This window comes from Pseudophryne corroboree, chromosome 1 (genome assembly GCF_028390025.1).
Source record: "Pseudophryne corroboree isolate aPseCor3 chromosome 1, aPseCor3.hap2, whole genome shotgun sequence".
Lineage (NCBI taxonomy): Eukaryota > Metazoa > Chordata > Amphibia > Anura > Myobatrachidae > Pseudophryne > Pseudophryne corroboree.
This window is the reverse complement of record NC_086444.1, coordinates 717,781,961-717,800,510: the sequence shown is the minus strand read 5'-3', so window position 1 is coordinate 717,800,510 and position 18,550 is coordinate 717,781,961. Positions and strand designations below refer to the sequence as shown.

Genomic DNA, 18,550 nt, shown 5'->3' with positions numbered 1-18,550 from the left:
AGAGTGGATTTGCTGCTTGGCTACTGGACACCATTAGCTCCAGAGGGATCGAACACAGGCCCAGCCGTGGAGTCCGGTCCCGGAGCCGCGCCGCCGACCCCCTTGCAGATGCTGAAGCGTGAAGAGGTCCGGAAACCGGCGGCTGAAGACTCCTCAGTCTTCATAAGGTAGCGCACAGCACTGCAGCTGTGCGCCATTTTCCTCTCAGCACACTTCACTGGGCAGTCACTGAGGGTGCAGAGCGCTGGGGGGGGGCGCTCTGAGAGGCAAATATAAACCTTATACAAGGCTAAAAATACCTCACATATAGCCCATAGGGGCTATATGGAGATATTTAACCCCTGCCTGACTGGAAAAATAGCGGGAGAAGAACCCGCCGAAAAAGGGGCGGGGCCTATCTCCTCAGCACACGGCGCCATTTTCTGTCACAGCTCCGCTGGTCAGAACGGCTCCCAGGTCTCTCCCCTGCACTGCACTACAGAAACAGGGTAAAACAGAGAGGGGGGGCACATTAATGGCTATATATATATATATTAAAGCAGCTATAAGGGAGCACTTAATATAAGGATATCCCTTGTATATATAGCGCTTTGTGGTGTGTGCTGGCAGACTCTCCCTCTGTCTCCCCAAAAGGGCTAGTGGGTCCTGTCTTCATTAGAGCATTCCCTGTGAGTTTGCGGTGTGTGTCGGTACGTGGTGTCGACATGTATGAGGACGATATTGGTGTGGAGGCGGAGCAATTGCCAAATATGCAGATGTCACCCCCCAGGGGGTCGACACCAGAATGGATGCCTTTATTTGTGGAATTACGTGATGGTTTATCTTCCCTTAAACAGTCAGTTGAGGACATGAGGCGGCCGGACAATCAATTAATGCCTGTCCAGGCGCCTCAAACACCGTCAGGGGCTGTAAAACGCCCTTTGCCTCAGTCGGTCGACACAGACCCAGACACGGGCACTGATTCCAGTGACGACGGTAGAAATTCAAACGTATTTTCCAGTAGGGCCACACGTTATATGATTTTGGCAATGAAGGAGACGTTACATTTAGCTGATACTACAGATACCGTAAAACAGGGTATTATGTATGGTGTGAAAAAACTACAAACAGTTTTTCCTGAATCAGAAGAATTAAATGACGTGTGTGATGAAGCGTGGGTTGCTCCTGATAAAAAGTTGATAATTTCAAAAAAGTTATTGGCATTATACCCTTTCCCGCCAGAGGTTAGGGCGCGCTGGGAAACACCCCCTAAGGTGGACAAGGCGCTCACACGCTTATCCAAACAAGTGGCGTTACCCTCTCCTGAGACGGCCGCACTTAAGGATCCATCAGATAGAAAGATGGAAGTTATTCAAAAGAATATATACACACATGCAGGTGTTATACTACGACCAGCTATAGCAACTGCCTGGATGTGCAGTGCTGGAGTAGTTTGGTCAGAATCCCTGATTGAAAATATTGATACCCTAGATAGGGACAATGTTTTACTGTCGTTAGAACAAATAAAGGATGCATTTATCTATATGCGTGATGCACAGAGGGATATTTGCACACTGGCATCTCGGATGAGTGCTATGTCCATTTCAGCCAGAAGAGCCTTATGGACACGACAGTGGACAGGCGATGCGGATTCAAAACGTCACATGGAGGTTTTGCCGTATAAAGGGGAGGAGTTATTTGGAGTTGGTCTATCAGACTTGGTGGCCACGGCTACTGCCGGGAAATCCACTTTTTTACCTCAAGTCACTCCCCAACAGAGAAAGGCACCGACCTTTCAACCGCAGCCTTTTCGCTCCTACAAAAATAAGAGAGCAAAGGGCTTGTCGTATCTGCCACGAGGCAGAGGAAGAGGGAAGAGACACCAACAGGCAGCTCCTTCCCAGGACAGTGGGGGGCCGTCTCAAAAATTACAGCGCGCAGTGGGCTCACTCGCAGGTAGACCCCTGGATCCTGCAGATAATATCTCAGGGGTACAGGTTGGAATTAGAGACGGATCCTCCTCATCGTTTCCTGAAGTCTGCCTTACCAACCGTCTCTTCCGAAAGGGAGAGGGTGTTGGAAGCCATTCACAAGCTGTACGCTCAGCAGGTGATAGTCAAAGTACCCCTATTACAACAAGGAAAGGGGTATTATTCCACTCTATTTGTGGTACCGAAGCCGGATGGCTCGGTAAGGCCTATTCTAAATCTGAAGTCCTTGAACCTCTACATAAAAAAGTTCAAGTTCAAGATGGAGTCACTCAGAGCAGTGATAGCGAACCTGGAAGAAGGGGACTTTATGGTATCCTTGGACATCAAGGATGCGTATCTACACGTTCCGATTTACCCCGCACACCAGGGGTACCTCAGGTTCATTGTTCAAAACTGTCACTATCAGTTTCAGACGCTGCCGTTCGGATTGTCCACGGCGCCTCGGGTCTTTACCAAGGTAATGGCCGAGATGATGATTCTTCTTCGAAGAAAAGGCGTATTAGTTATCCCATACTTGGACGATCTCCTAATAAGGGCAAGGTCCAGAGAACAGCTGGAGACAGCTTTAGCACTATCTCAAGAGGTGCTAAGACAACACGGGTGGATTCTGAATATTCCAAAATCCCATTTAATCCCGACAACTCGTCTGCTGTTCCTAGGAATGATTCTGGACACGGTTCAGAAAAAGGTTTTCCTTCCAGAGGAAAAAGCCAAGGAGTTATCCGATCTGGTCAGGAACCTCCTAAAACCAGGAAAAGTGTCAGTACATCAATGCACAAGAGTCCTGGGAAAAATGGTGGCTTCTTACGAAGCAATTCCATTCGGCAGATTCCATGCAAGAATATTCCAAAGGGATCTGTTGGACAAATGGTCAGGGTCGCATCTGCAGATGCACCTGCGAATAACCCTGTCACCAAAGACAAGGGTGTCACTTCTGTGGTGGTTGCAGAAGGCTCACCTATTAGAAGGCCGCAGATTCGGCATTCAGGATTGGATCCTGGTGACCACGGACGCCAGCCTGAGAGGCTGGGGAGCAGTCACACAAGGAAGAAACTTCCAGGGAGTATGGACGAGTCTGGAAAAGTCTCTTCACATAAACATTCTGGAACTAAGAGCAATCTACAATGCTCTAAGCCAGGCGGAACTTCTCCTGCAAGGAAAGCCGGTGTTGATTCAGTCGGACAACATCACGGCGGTCGCCCATGTAAACAGGCAGGGCGGCACAAGAAGCAGGAGTGCAATGGCAGAAGCTGCCAAGATTCTTCGCTGGGCGGAGAATCACGTGATAGCACTGTCAGCAGTGTTCATCCCGGGCGTGGACAACTGGGAAGCAGACTTCCTCAGCAGACACGATCTTCATCCGGGAGAGTGGGGTCTACATCCAGAAGTCTTCAACATGTTAATAGACCGTTGGGAAAGACCAATTGTAGACATGATGGCGTCTCGCCTCAACAAGAAACTGGACAAATATTGCGCCAGGTCAAGAGATCCACAGGCAATAGCTGTGGACGCACTGGTAACTCCTTGGGTGTACCAGTCAGTGTATGTGTTTCCTCCTCTGCCGCTCATACCAAAGGTATTGAAGATCATACGGCAAAGAAGAGTAAGAACAATACTAGTGGTTCCGGATTGGCCGAGAAGGACTTGGTATCCGGAACTTCAAGAGATGCTCACGGACGAACCGTGGCCTCTACCTCTGAGAAGGGACCTGCTACAGCAGGGTCCCTGTCTTTTTCAAGACTTACCGCGGCTGCGTTTGACGGCATGGCGGTTGAATGCCAGATCCTAAAAGGGAAAGGCATTCCAGAAGAAGTCATTCCTACCTTGATTAAGGCACGGAAGGAAGTCACCGTGAAACATTATCACCGCATTTGGCGAAAATATGTAGCGTGGTGCGAGGATCGGAGGGTTCCGACGGAGGAATTCCAACTGGGTCGTTTCCTACATTTCCTGCAATCAGGATTATCTATGGGTCTCAAATTGGGATCCATTAAGGTTCAAATTTCGGCCCTGTCAATATTCTTCCAAAAAGAATTGGCCTCTGTCCCTGAGGTCCAGACTTTTGTCAAGGGAGTACTGCATATACAGCCTCCTGTGGTGCCTCCGGTGGCACCGTGGGATCTAAATGTAGTTTTAGATTTCCTCAAATCCCATTGGTTTGAACCATTGAAAAAGGTGGATTTGAAATATCTCACATTGAAAGTGACTATGTTACTAGCCCTGGCCTCTGCCAGGAGAGTATCTGAATTGGCGGCTTTATCTTATAAAAGTCCTTATCTAATCTTCCATTCGGATAGGGCAGAACTGCGGACTCGTCCGCATTTTCTCCCTAAAGTGGTATCAGCATTTCATCTGAACCAACCTATTGTGGTGCCTGCGGCCACTAGCGACTTGGAGGACTCCAAGTTGTTGGACGTTGTCAGAGCCTTAAAAATATACATTGCAAGGACGGCTGGAGTCAGAAAATCTGACTCGCTGTTTATATTGTATGCACCCAACAAGTTGGGCGCACCTGCTTCTAAGCAGTCGATTGCTCGTTGGATTTGTAACACAATTCAACTTGCACATTCTGTGGCAGGCCTGCCACAGCCTAAAACTGTAAAAGCCCACTCCACAGGGAAGGTGGGCTCATCTTGGGCGGCTGCCCGAGGGGTCTCGGCATTACAACTCTGCCGAGCAGCTACGTGGTCGGGGGAGAACACGTTTGTAAAATTTTACAAATTTGATACCCTGGCAAAGGAGGACCTGGAGTTCTCTCATTCGGTGCTGCAGAGTCATCCGCACTCTCCCGCCCGTTTGGGAGCTTTGGTATAATCCCCATGGTCCTTTCAGGAACCCCAGCATCCACTTAGGACGATAGAGAAAATAAGAATTTACTTACCGATAATTCTATTTCTCGGAGTCCGTAGTGGATGCTGGGCGCCCATCCCAAGTGCGGATTATCTGCAATACTTGTACATAGTTATTGTTAACTAATTCGGGTTATTGTTAAGGAGCCATCTTAAGAGGCCCTTTCTGTTGTCATACTGTTAACTGGGTTTAGATCACAAGTTGTACGGTGTGATTGGTGTGGCTGGTATGAGTCTTACCCGGGATTCAAAATGCCTCCCTTATTGTGTATGCTCGTCCGGGCACAGTACCTAACTGGAGTCTGGAGGAGGGTCATAGGGGGAGGAGCCAGTGCACACCACCTGACCTAGTAAAGCTTTACTTTTTTGTGCCCTGTCTCCTGCGGAGCCGCTATTCCCCATGGTCCTTTCAGGAACCCCAGCATCCACTACGGACTCCGAGAAATAGAATTATCGGTAAGTAAATTCTTATTTTTTATTTATATAGCGCTCTTTCTCCAACAGGACTCAAGGCGCTTCTCTTGATTGACTGACTACAAATTAGATATATATTACAGCCCTTGCATTTATGGGGCATATGTAATAGGACCTGAGGGTGCCGGAGATGCAGGATGTAGGCTGATTTTGGATATTTTATTTTAAAGCGGCAATCATTTACAAGGCATGGTTTTGCCTTGTAAATGATTACCGCTTTAAAAAAAAATGTCTGAGATCAGCTGGCATCCTGCACCTCCTGCAAACTCGGACCCTATTACATATGCCCCACTGTGTCAAACTATGGCTGTTAAAGACAATCTGCTATTAAAATAGCCCCATTTAGTGTACGGAGGACTTTACTATCAAGCCGCTATAAAATGTTATTTCTAAGTACCTAGTACATTATGTTCGTATTAAGATGCAAAACTGAGGGGGGGGGGGGGGGAATATGCACAGGAATCATGTCATATTGCGCACTTCATATGGTGCAAGTGGTGTATGGGGACACATCTATCTTTGGGGCTGTTGGAAGGATTTCTTCTGATTTTGATATATGAAACAGGAGAAAAATGCACATGCACTTCCCAAAGCATGCACCAGAGCTGGGACTGGCTTGTTGGAAATACATTTTTACTTTGCAAAATCTCATGTTCTAAAACTTGTTACTTATTTAATTGTTTCACAATAGAAGAAAATGTTTATGTAGTAAATGTGTTGGAAGTGCAGACAGTCAGAATATTCTGCTTGTCCCATGTACTGATGCATTCATATTCAGTATGTGCATTCTGACCTGGTTTTTAGGGCTCATGCAGGAACAGAAAATAAGAATGCAGAATAACATTATATTATTATCACTCATACTTGCCTATGCACACAAACATATAAAAGTATGAGAACCAATAACTGAATAGCTAAGACGTAAACATTTTTGAGTTCTGGTTTTTATATAACTTAGAACACCATCACTACACGCTTCTAAATAGACAAAAACACACACAACCTGCCATAAACCTAAATGGATTTTAACAATTTTTCTAGGCTATTCTAGTTTGTTCCAAGACCAGTATAAGCATTCACTCATACAGTACTTCACAAGCACCACTTGCTGTACACTCTTACTTAGATCATTGAGTTACATACTTGGCATAACTTTTTAAAGATGAATTTGAATATAAATGTAGTGATTTAAGTTCTCACAGCATGCATGATATTGTGGGTAAAGCAGAGTGTTGGTGCTACGTTCAAAATGGACAAGGCAGATTCCAATCATTACAATTTCCAGTGTGAAGGGTAATATCGCTTACAGTTTCCCTTATCAATTGTGCCATCTACTCCTATGTCCATGTCTCTGCTAAGCTGTGGAGATCTGTTCTATATTGTAGGGCAGCATTTGACTCATGGGGGTAAATTTACTAAGATGGGAGTTCTATTTAATGGGATGTTGCCTATAGCAACCAATCAGATTCCAGGTATCATCTAGAAGTTGCTAGACAAATGAGAAGTAGAATCTTATTGGTTACTATGGCAACATCCCCTCTGAAATAGAACTCCCATGGTGGTAAATTTACTATGTAGCACTTTTCAAAGCCGCTGTATCTTTGGATTTAATGTGGAAATATTAAACTCAAAACCAGGTTCACTACGACCTTGTAAAAAAGCTCCAGAACTGTCATTCAAACAAACTGGAACATTTTAGGAAGTATAATTACTGAGAGCTATGTAACAGGATTTTCAATTGTAGAGTCAAAATGCAATAACATGATTTTTTTTAAATATAATCTAGGAACAATAAATATAAAAATTGTGTGAAAGGCTGTAGAATTTATTAAACTTGTTTTAAATGCAGAGTATAATATTCAGTTGATTGAGATTTAGACTGAAGCCATCATGGTCATGTGATCACTTCTTGATACCAAATTTGTGCCTGTTTAGAACTGAAAGATAGAGGGGGAAAAAAATGTTAACCATAATTTGATATTCTTTGAATGACTTCAGTACAGACTTAGTATACTTTTTTTTTTCTTAGAATATTATTTATTAGCATTTAAAAGAATGTCTGAGCTTCTATAATATTTTTTCAAGCCTCAGTGCTATGTATGATCTCTTTTTTTTTTTTAATAAATGTTCTTCAAGTCAATGAAGACTACTTCCGAACACTACTTGCTGAAGTTTCTTTTCCTGTAAAAGAAAACGGTTGTGTTAACGTGTATTAACGATTTTTACTTTGAGAAGGGATTACTAAATATACGTTATGGTAAGAACTTACCATTGATAACGGTATTTCTCCTATGTCCACAGGTTTCCACAGGATAACATTGGGATATAATGGAGCGACAGCAGATTGGCACCAAACGATCACAAGCTTTCAGTCCTCCCAGGATGCAACGGGCTCGTCCATATATCCCCGCCCATGGCTCAGGCAAATCAGTTGTATTCCAAAGCATTTAGGCAGGAGCATTATGTAGAACCCTATTCAGGCGAGAAGAACACACATGCACACCCTTCCATGCAAGAGGGAAGAGTTCAGTGAATATAAAGATTCTCAAATCAGGTGCGTCAGAGTGGGATCACTGTGGAAACCTGTGGACATAAGAGAAATACCGTTATCAACGGTAAGTTCTTGCAATAACGTATATTTCTCTGATGTCCTAGTGGATGCTGGGAACTCTGTAAGGACCATGGGGAATAGACGGGCTCCGCAGGAGACTGGGCACTCTAAAGAAAAGATTAGGTACTATCTGGTATGCACTGGCTCCTCCCTCTATGCCCCTCCTCCAGACCTCAGTTAGAATCTGTGCCCGGCCAGAGCTTGGTGCTCCTAGTGGGCTCTCCTGAGCTTACTAGTAAAGAAAGTATTTATTAGGTTTTTTTATTTCAGTGAGCTTCTGCTGGCAACAGACTCACTGCTACGTGGGACTAAGGGGAGAGAAGCAAACCTACCTGCTTGCAGCTAGCTTGTGCTTCTTAGGCTACTGGACACCATTAGCTCCAGAGGGTTCGAACACAGGCACCTGTCCTCGATCGTCCGTTCCTGCTGCCGTCCCCCTTGCAGAGCCAGAAGAACAGAAGCTAGAAGACAACGAAATCGGCGGCTGAAGACTCCTGTCTTCATTAAGGTAGCGCACAGCACCGCAGCTGTGCGCCATTGCTCCCAGCACACTTAAACACTCCGGTCACTGTAGGGTGCAGGGCCCTGGGAAGGGGGGGGGGGGGGGGGGCGCCCTGGGCTGCAATTGAAGTACCTTTGGCATAAAAATACATATATACATATATACACCAGCGCCATTTTTTCTTCACAGCTCCGCTGGAAGCAGCTCCCCAGGCTCTCCCCTGCAGTATCCAGGTACAAGACGGGTTGAAAAGAGAGGGGGGGCACATAAATTTAGGCGCAAAGAATACAAAAAAAACAGCTATTGGGTATATCACTTATTAGCAGTGAAAATCCATGTGTTATATAGCGCTGTGGTGTGTGCTGGCATACTCTCTCTGTCTCCCCAAAGGACTTTGTGGGGTCCTGTCCTCAGTCTGAGCATTCCCTGTGTGTGTGCGGTGTGTCGGTACGGCTGTGTCGACATGTTTGATGAGGAAGGTTACGTGAAGGCGGAGCAAGGGCAAATAAGTTTGGTATCGCCCCCGTCGGGGACGACACCTGATTGGATGGATATGTGGAAGGTCTTAAATGACAATGTAAACTCCTTACATAAAAGGTTTGATGACGCTGCAGCCTTGGGACAGCCGGGGTCTCAGCCCGCGCCTGCCCAGGCGACTCAGAAACCGTCAGGGGCTCATAAACTCCCTCTAAGATGGTTGACACAGATGTCGACACGGAGTCCGACTCCAGTGTCGACGATGATGAGGCACATTTACAGTCTAAAATGACCAAGGCCATCCGATACATGATTATTGCAATGAAAGATGTATTACACATTTCTGAGAGTAACCCGGTTAATACCAAGAGGGTTTATATGTTTGGGGAGAAAAAGCAGCCAGTGACTTTTCCCCCATCTGATGAATTGTGTGAAGAAGCGTGGAGTTCCCGTGATAAGAAATTAGTGATTTCTAAGAGGTTACTGATGGCGTACCCTTTCCCGCCAACGGACAGGTTACGTTGGGAAACATCCCCTAGGGTGGACAAGGCGCTGACAAGCTTATCTAAAAAGTTGGCCCTGCCGTCTCAGGATACGGCCGCCCTAAAGGAGCCTGCGGATAGAAAGCAGGAAGCTATCCTGAAGTCAGTGTATACGCACTCTGGTACTCTACTGAGACCTGCTATTGCTTCGGCCTGGATGTGTAGTGCTGTAGCAGCGTGGACAGATACTCTGTTAGACGACATAGATTCCCTCGACAGAGATACTGTTTTGCTAACCCTGGGCCATATCAAAGACGTCGTCTTATATATGCGGGATGCTCAGAGGGACATTTGCCTGCTGGGCTCTAGAATTGATGCTATGTCCATTTCTGCCAGGAGGGTCTTATGGACTCGGCAATGGACAGGAGATGCTGATTCTAAAAAACACATGGAGGTTTTGCCTTATAAGGGTGAGGAATTGTTTGGGGACGGTCTGTTGGACCTCGTGTCTACAGCGACAGCTGGAAAGTCCACTTTCTTGCCTCAGGTTTCCTCACAGCCTAAGAAAGCACCGTATTATCAAATGCAGTCCTTTCGTTCCCAAAAAGGCAAGAGGGTCAGGGGTGCATCCTTTCTTGGCAGGGGTAGAGGTAAGAAGTTGCACCATGCAGCCAGTTCCCAGGAAAAAAAGTCCTCCCCTGCTTCCACTAAGTCCACCGCATGACGTTGGGGCTCCACAGGCGGAGCCAGGTGCGGTGGGGGCGCGTCTCCGAAAATTCAGCAGCCAGTGGGTTCGCTCACAGGTGGATCTCTGGGCTATACAAATTGTATCTCAGGGATACAAGCTGGAGTTCGAAGCGACTCCCCCCCGCCGTTACCTCAAATCAGCCTTGCCAGCTTCCCCCATGGAAAGGGAGGTAGTGCTGGCGGCAATTCACAAGCTGTACCTCCAGCAAGTGATTGTCAGGGTCCCCCTCCTTCAACAGGGAAGGGGTTACTATTCCACAATGTTTGTGGTACCGAAACCGGACGGTTCGGTGAGACCCATTCTGAATTTAAAGTCCTTGAACACTTCTATAAAGAAATTCAAGTTCAAAATGGAATCGCTCAGAGCGGTTATTGCAAGCCTGGAAGAGGGGGATTTTATGGTGTCGCTGGACATCAAAAGATGCTTACTTGCATGTCCCCATTTACCCACCTCACCAGGAGTACCTCAGATTTGTGGCCTGTTCACGGCACCGAGAATATTTACCAAGGTAATGGCCGAAATGATGATACTCCTTCGGCAGAAGGGAGTTATAATTATCCCGTACTTGGACGATCTCCTCATAAAGGCGAGGTCCAGGGAGCAGTTGTTGATCAGCGTAGCACTCTCTCAGGAAGTGTTGCAACAGCACGGCTGGATTCTGAATGTTCCAAAGTCGCAGCTGATTCCTACGACGCGTCTGCTTTTCCTGGGCATGATTCTGGACACAGAACAGAAGAAGGTGTTTCTCCCGGTGGAGAAGGCCCAGGAATTAGCATCTCTGGTCAGGGACCTCCTGAAACCAAAACAGGTATCGGTGCATCACTGCACGCGAGTCCTGGGAAAGATGGTGGCTTCATACGAAGCCATTCCCTTCGGCAGGTTCCATGCGAGGATCTTTCAGTGGGATCTGTTCGACAAGTGGTCCGGATCGCATCTTCAGATGCATCGGCTGATCACCCTGTCCCCAAGGGCCAGGGTGTCTCTTCTGTGGTGGCTGCAGAGTGCTCACCTTCTCGAGGGCCGCAGGTTCGGCATACAGGACTGGGTCCTGGTGACCACGGATGCAAGCCTCCGAGGATGGGGGGCAGTCACTCAGGGAAGAAACTTCCAAGGGCTGTGGTCAAGTCTGGAGACTTCTCTACACAAATATACTGGAATTAAGGGCCATTTACAACGCCCTGAGTCAAGCAGAGCTCCTGCTTCGAAACCGGCCAGTGCTGATTCAGTCAGGCAACATCACGGCGGTCGCCCATGTAAACCGCCAGGGCGGCACAAGAAGCAGGATGGCAATGGCGGAAGCCACAAAGATTCTTCGATGGGCGGAGAATCACGTGCAAGCACTGTCAGCAGTGTTCATTCCGGGAGTGGACAACTGGGAAGCAGACTTCCTCAGCAGACACGACCTCCACCCGGGAGAGTGGGGACTTCATCAAGAAGTCTTCCAACTGATTGCAAACCGATGGAAACTGCCACAGGTGGACATGATGGCGTCCCGCCTCAACAAAAAGCTAAAAAGATATTGCGCCAGGTCAAGGGACCCTCAGGCGATAGCTGTGGACGCCCTAGTGACACCGTGGGTGTACCAGTCGGTATATGTGTTTCCTCCTCTTCCTCTCATACCAAAAGTACTGAGAATAGTAAGAAAGAGAGGAATAAGAACAATACTCATTGTTCCGGACTGGCCAAGAAGGACTTGGTACCCGGAACTGCAAGAAATGCACACAGAGGACCCATGGCCTCTGCCTCTCAGACAGGACCTGCTGCAACAAGGGCCCTGTCTGTTCCAAGACTTACCACGGCTGCGTTTGACGGCATGGCGGTTGAACGCCGGATCCTAGCGAAAAAGGCATTCCGGATGAAGTTATTCCTACGCTGATAAAGGCTAGGAAAGACGTGACAGCAAAGCATTATCACCGTATATGGCGAAAATATGTTGCTTGGTGTGAGGCCAGGAAGGCCCCTACAGAGGAATTCCAACTGGGTCGTTTCCTGCACTTCCTACAGTCAGGGGTGACTATGGGCCTAAAATTGGGGTCCATAAAGGTCCAGATTTCGGCCCTATCCATTTTCTTTCAAAAAGAACTGGCTTCACTGCCTGAGGTTCAGACATTTGTTAAGGGAGTGCTGCATATTCAGCCCCCTTTTGTGCCACCAGTGGCACCCTGGGATCTTAACGTTGTGTTGGATTTCCTGAAATCCCACTGGTTTGAGCCACTTAAGACCGTGGAACTGTCACGTGGAAAGTGGTCATGCTGTTGGCCTTAGCATCGGCTAGGCGTGTGTCGGAATTGGCGGCTTTGTCATGTAAAAGCCCATATCTGATCTTCCATATGGACAGGGCAGAATTGAGGACTCGTCCCCAATTTCTCCCAAAGGTGGTGTCCTCGTTTCATTTGAACCAACCTATTGTGGTGCCTGCGGCTACTCGGGACTTGGAGGACTCCAAGTTGCTGGACGTAGTCAGGGCTTTGAAAATATATGTTTCCAGAACGGCTGGAGTCAGGAAGACTGACTCGCTGTTTATCTTGCATGCCCCCAACAAGCTGGGTGCTCCTGCTTCAAAGCAAACTATTGCTCGCTGGATCTGTAGCACGATTCAGCAGGCTCATTCTGCGGCTGGATTGCCGCATCCAAAATCAGTAAAAGCCCATTCCACAAGGAAGGTGGGCTCTTCTTGGGCGGCTGCCCGAGGGGTCTCGGCTTTACAGCTTTGCCGAGCGGCTACTTAGTCGGGTTCAAACACATTTGCAAAGTTCTACAAGTTTGATACCCTGGCTGAGGAGGACCTTGTGTTTTCTCATTCGGTGCTGCAGAGTCATCCGCACTCTCCCGCCCGTTTGGGAGCTTTGGTATAATCCCCATGGTCCTTACGGAGTTCCCAGCATCCACTAGGACGTCAGAGAAAATAAGAATTTACTCACCGGTAATTCTATTTCTCGTAGTCCGTAGTGGATGCTGGGCGCCTGTCCCAAGTGCGGACTTTCTGCAATACGTGTATATAGTTATTGCTTTACTAAGGGTTATTGTTAAGGGTTATTGTTATGAGCCATCCGTTGAGTGAGGCTCAGTTGTTGTTCATACTGTTAACTGGGTAAGGTATCACAAGTTGTACGGTGTGATTGGTGTGGCTGGTATGAGTCTTACCCTGGATTCAAAATTTCCTTTCCTTGTAATGTCCGCTCTTCCGGGCACAGTTTCCCTAACTGAGGTCTGGAGGAGGGGCATAGAGGGAGGAGCCAGTGCACACCAGATAGTACCTAATCTTTTCTTTAGAGTGCCCAGTCTCCTGCGGAGCCCGTCTATTCCCCATGGTCCTTACGGAGTTCCCAGCATCCACTACGGACTACGAGAAATAGAATTACCGGTGAGTAAATTCTTATTTTCTCCGGCAGGGTCCACAGGTTATCCACAGGATAACAATGAGACTTCCCAAAGCAATTTTTAGTGGTGGGGACGCTCCTGATTGGACAGGAGAACCTTACGCCCCAAATTCAGCGTCATGAGAGGCAAAAGTATACAAGGCATAATGTCTGAATGTGTTAATGGAAGATCATGTGGCTGCCTTACATATCTGTTCTGCTGAAGCACCATGTTGTGCTGCCCATGAAGTACCCACCTTACGTGTAGAGTGAGCAGAGACATTAGCTGGAACAGGGAGATCAGCTTGAGAATATGCTTCTGAAATCGTCATTCGAAGCCATCTTGCTAGCGTCTGTTTAGTAGCAGGCCATCCCCTCTTGTGAAATCCGTAGAGAAAGAAGAGAGAATCTGTCTTTCTGATGGCACTGGTATGATCAACGTAGATTCTTAATGCATGGACTACGTCCAGCAACGCTTCTCCTGCAGAAAGTCCCGATACCTGAAAAGCCGGGACCACAATTTCTTTGTTAAGGTGAAACTTAGATACCACCTTAGGAAGATAACCAGACCTAGTTCTGAGAACTGCTTTATCTGGATAAAAAAATCAGAAAAGGAGATTTACATGACAGCGCTCCTAAATCTGATTCTACTGACTCTAGCATCAGCTAGAAGAGTAAGAGAACTTTAGCTGTCAACCATTTAAGATCCACTTTATTAAGTGGTTCAAACAGAGAAACTTGAAGAGCTTTGAGAACCAGACTTAATTCCCAAGGCACTGCAGGAGGAACAAAATGCGGTTAAATGCGCAGCATTCCCTGGAAAAAAGTACGCACATCCTGTAAACTGGCAATTTTCTTTTGAAACCATTCAGTCAATGCTAATACTTGTACTCTCAAGGAAGCCACCTTCAAACCCTTATCCATTCCTGCCTGAAGGAAATCTAAGATTCTGGATACTCTGAAAGATTTTGGGTCCATACTTCTTTCACTGCACCAATGTATATAGGTTTGCCATATTCGGTGATAAATGCGAACTGAGGAGGGTTTCCTTGCTCTGAGCATAGTTTGAATTAACTTGTGAAAAACCTCTCGACTTCAGGATAGAGGTTTCAACAGCCACGCCGTCAAAGACAGCCGATCCAGATGCCTGTGATAACAAGGACCCTGCATCAGTAGATCTGGACGTTGAGGGAGCAGAATTGGAGCGTCCATCGACATCCCCTGCAGATCTATGTACCAATGCCTTCTGGGCCAAGCCGGAGCTATTAGAATCACGGCACCCTTTGCTTGCTTTATTTTCCTCACCACCCTGGGTAACAGGGAGATTGGAGGAAACAGATATGCCAGATGAAAGTCCCATTTCACTGACAGTGCGTCCACAAGGATCGCTCCGGGATCCTTTGTTCTTGACCCGTATGCCTGTACTTTGTTGTTCAGAAGGGACGCCATGAGATCTACCTCTGGCAACCCCCACTTGTCTGCTAGAGTCTGAAATACTTCCGGGTTTAGAGCCCATTCGCTTGCTTGAATGGCATGTTGACTGAGAAAGTCCGCTTCCCAGTTTAGGATTCCCGGAATGAACACTGTGGACAATGCTGGAAGATGGAGTTCTGCCCACTTTAGTATGTGGCTTACCTCCTTCATTGCTTTTTTTGCTGCGAGTTCCTCCATGATGGTTGAGGTACCCTACTGCCGTTGCATTGTCCGATTCTGTAGACACGTTATTGTCTGTTGGAGATGGCTCAAGAGCAATTCCTGGGATTGTGCCAGGATTAAAAGATCGTCGAGGTATGGAAAAATTCTTATCCCCTGCTTGCGGAGATAAGCTGCCATAACCACCATAATCTTGTTAAATACTCTGAGGGCTGTGGCTAACCCAAAGGGTAAGGCCTGGATCTGAAAATGTTGCTGGAGGATGGCGAACCTGAGGTAACACTGTTGAGATAGTGCTATAGGAACATGCAGGTAAGCATCCTGTATCTCCAGAGATACCATGTAAACCCCTGGTTCCATGGCCAAAACTATGGAGCGTAACGTCTCCATGCGGAACTGTGGTACCCAAATGTATTTGTTTAACATTTTGTGATTTAGAATTGGCTGGAATGACCCATTTGGCTTCTGAACCAAAAACAGGTTGGAGTAAAACCCTGTCCCTGTTGTGCAGGGGGTACTGGAATAATTACTCCTTACTGAAGCAATTTCTGAACTGCTTCTTGCAGGGCTCTGGCCTTCACCTCTATATGAGATGGACTGGTGCAGAAGACCCTTCGAGGAGGCTGCTTCTTGAAAGGGAAAGCATAACCCAGAGATACCGCTTCTTGCACCCAAGCATCTGTTGTCGACTGCTGCCATATGTGTGCAAACTGAAGAAGTCGGTCCCCTACCCTGGGGTCCCCCAGGTGGAGGCCCGCACCATCAGGCTGATGATTTTTGTTCTGGATTGGAAGCTGGCCCTGTGGTGGCCGATTGCTTCTTTGCCTTACCAAACTTATTGTATTGGGGATGCTTAGCATCACTTTTTCCTTTTGTCCTTCCTTGCCATTCTTCATTGCCACCGAAATGGCCGAAACCCCAAACCCCTAGGCCTGGGGTTATAATTGGCAGGAAATCTGACCACCTTGGATTCTGCTTCTGACTCCAGAATATCTGTCAATTCCTTACCAAACAGAATATTCCCCAGAAAAGGCAAAGATTCCAGAACCTTCTTAGATTCTGAATCAGCTTTCCATGTACGTAGCCAAGTTGTTTTGCGAGCAGCTACCATTAAGGCTGACGCTTTGGAAGCAATAGTACCCATATCTATTGCTGCTTCTAAGAATACCGCAGCCTGCTTCATGTGAGCTATATGGGATTCCTGCTCCCTTGTAGGTGCCGAAAGCCCATTTTCCAGTTCGTCAGCCCATTCAGCTACCGTCTTTGCCATCCAAGCTGAATCCATGGCTGGCTTTATGACTGCCCCTGACAGAGAAAATATGGTTTTTAAAAACCCATCCACTCTACTGTCTGTGACATAATTTAATGATGTTGACGGTAAGGGCAATATAGATTTTCGCACTAATCAAATGACATGCGTATCTACCTTAGGAGGCACTTCTCTTTTTAAACAGTCCCCAGTTGGAAAAGTGTAATAGGAATCCCATTTCTTTGGAATTCTATATTTTTTATTGGGTGTAGCCCAAGCTTCCTCCATGATTTCTGTCAGCTGATCTGACCTTGGAGACTTAACCCTAACTGTTTTGGGACGTTTAAACACAGGTGCCTTAGTTTTTAATACCAGCTCTGCTGAATCCTCTAGAGACAGAATAGCCTTCATTGCTCCAATTAATTCAGCTATATCCTCTGAGCTGAAACCTTCTATCTGTTCTTCATATGCTGAAGCAGAGTATATAGAGCTATCATCATCTGATGTATCATCCTGTGTAGCCTGTCAATTTGATTATATATTTACCCTTGGTTTATCAGCTTGTTTACTTGGAGAAGCTGTAGAGGGCTATACCATAAGAGGGAAGCTGCATGTATGGGTTAATAGTGTACCCTACCTCTGAGACTAAAGCTGTAGGGATTACCCGTTCAGATATACTGGACAAGGTCTGTGCAAACATAGCCTAAGGTGGATCTACCTGCCATTGAACAGGGATCTGCCTTGCAATCTGCTGAAACGCAAAACAATTTGCACATAACCCATCATGTGCCAGATCCTGAGAGGATAATGCCACTTTGCAGGACAAACATTTTGAGTGTTGGTGTTACTGTTATTGTAACCTTGTCACCGTTGCCACTCTTAGACATGATAAATAATCAGCTTTTCACAGTGTACTACACAATTTGTGACTGTAATCACTTTACTATATTTAAAGTGATATCAATCTGACTCCAACCCATGCACCAGCATTGAGGCTCAGAAAAAACCACTGACAAACATATATAAAGTCAGCAATCACACTAGCAGTCAGTCACATGTTATATATTAGTCATATGGGCATATTATCAACTACAAACACATTTCAAAGTATGTAGGAGTACATATTACTGAATTCTGTTCTATAGTTATTTAACGTATTCAAACGCATAGCGAAGAAAACCACAGTAATGTACAGAGACTCATATGCAATAGGCACTAAAGTTAACTATTCACACTGAGAAAAAAGTAGATAGAAATTTAGTGCTGTATAACCCGTACTCAGTAGAGTGGGATACAGGGAGACTCACCCCACTTCCAAAATCGATCAATACATTAGCGAACGCTGAGTGGATCCAGACGCTACTAGTGTACACTGCCGCTCCGGGAACTTTTAGTGAACACAGACACACTGTGCATCGGTCATACAGACGCCTGTACTGCGACCCGGTCTCCTCGCGGTAGCGCTTAGTGTACACAGACGCAGCGGCCTATGCTGCGACTGAGACCCCTAGTGGTAGCGTCTGAGACGAAAGTGAGGCAATGGCGGGAGACCGGCGGAAACTGGTCATGAACTGGGGGGGAGGGGCGACCAGGAGAGCGTCTAACTCCCCACGCTGACATCAACCCTAGGGATCGCAGCCTCATACTAATCCTGGTGCTTATGATCCATAAAGCCTAGCGCTGGAGCACCCGTGGTGGCGGCGCGCCAGCTACTGTTTGGTAGTCTCCCCCCAATACAGTGCGGCTGTGTCCGTTATTCCCCTTCTAAGTGGGACCGATGCTTTACCTTCTCCCCGTGCTCCGGCCACAGCCTGGTAACGTCTGCTGGACCTGCTAGTTATATCCGACACAGAAGTCCGTCGAGACAGCACTTGTACCGTGGGTAAGCGTTGTTGCGACCCGGCGGAGAGTTGTTGGAGCGACTCTTTCCAATATGCGTGTAAGACGCTGTTAGGAAAGATCACTCAGAAAATGTAGTAAGACTATAAAAATAAAATAAGAAAGGTTAGGGCTGCCAAAAACAGCAGCTCTGTGACCATGATCCGGCTCCTGCCGCACCAAACAAAAAACTGATTTGCCTAAGCTAGTGGGCTGGGATATATTGACGAGCCCGTTGCATCCTGGGAGGACTAAAAGCTTGTGATTGTTTTGTGCCAATCCGCTGTCGCTCCATCAT

General features: G+C 46.9%; 1 protein-coding gene across 2 annotated transcripts in view; it reads right to left on the bottom strand.

Annotated features, from left to right (window-relative positions):
• Window positions 1–6,219: 6,219 nt before the first annotated feature.
• TEKTIP1 (tektin bundle interacting protein 1) overlaps window positions 6,220–18,550 on the bottom strand; it is a 126,716-nt gene continuing 114,385 nt past the window's right edge. For both annotated transcript variants that reach the window (XR_010175830.1, XM_063915400.1), the window contains one exon: window positions 6,220–7,230. Coding sequence is in view for 1 of the 2 variants with exons in the window: in XM_063915400.1 (XP_063771470.1) it covers window positions 7,196–7,230 (35 nt within the window). In the remaining variant the exon portion in view is untranslated. The remainder of the gene's footprint in view (window positions 7,231–18,550) is intronic.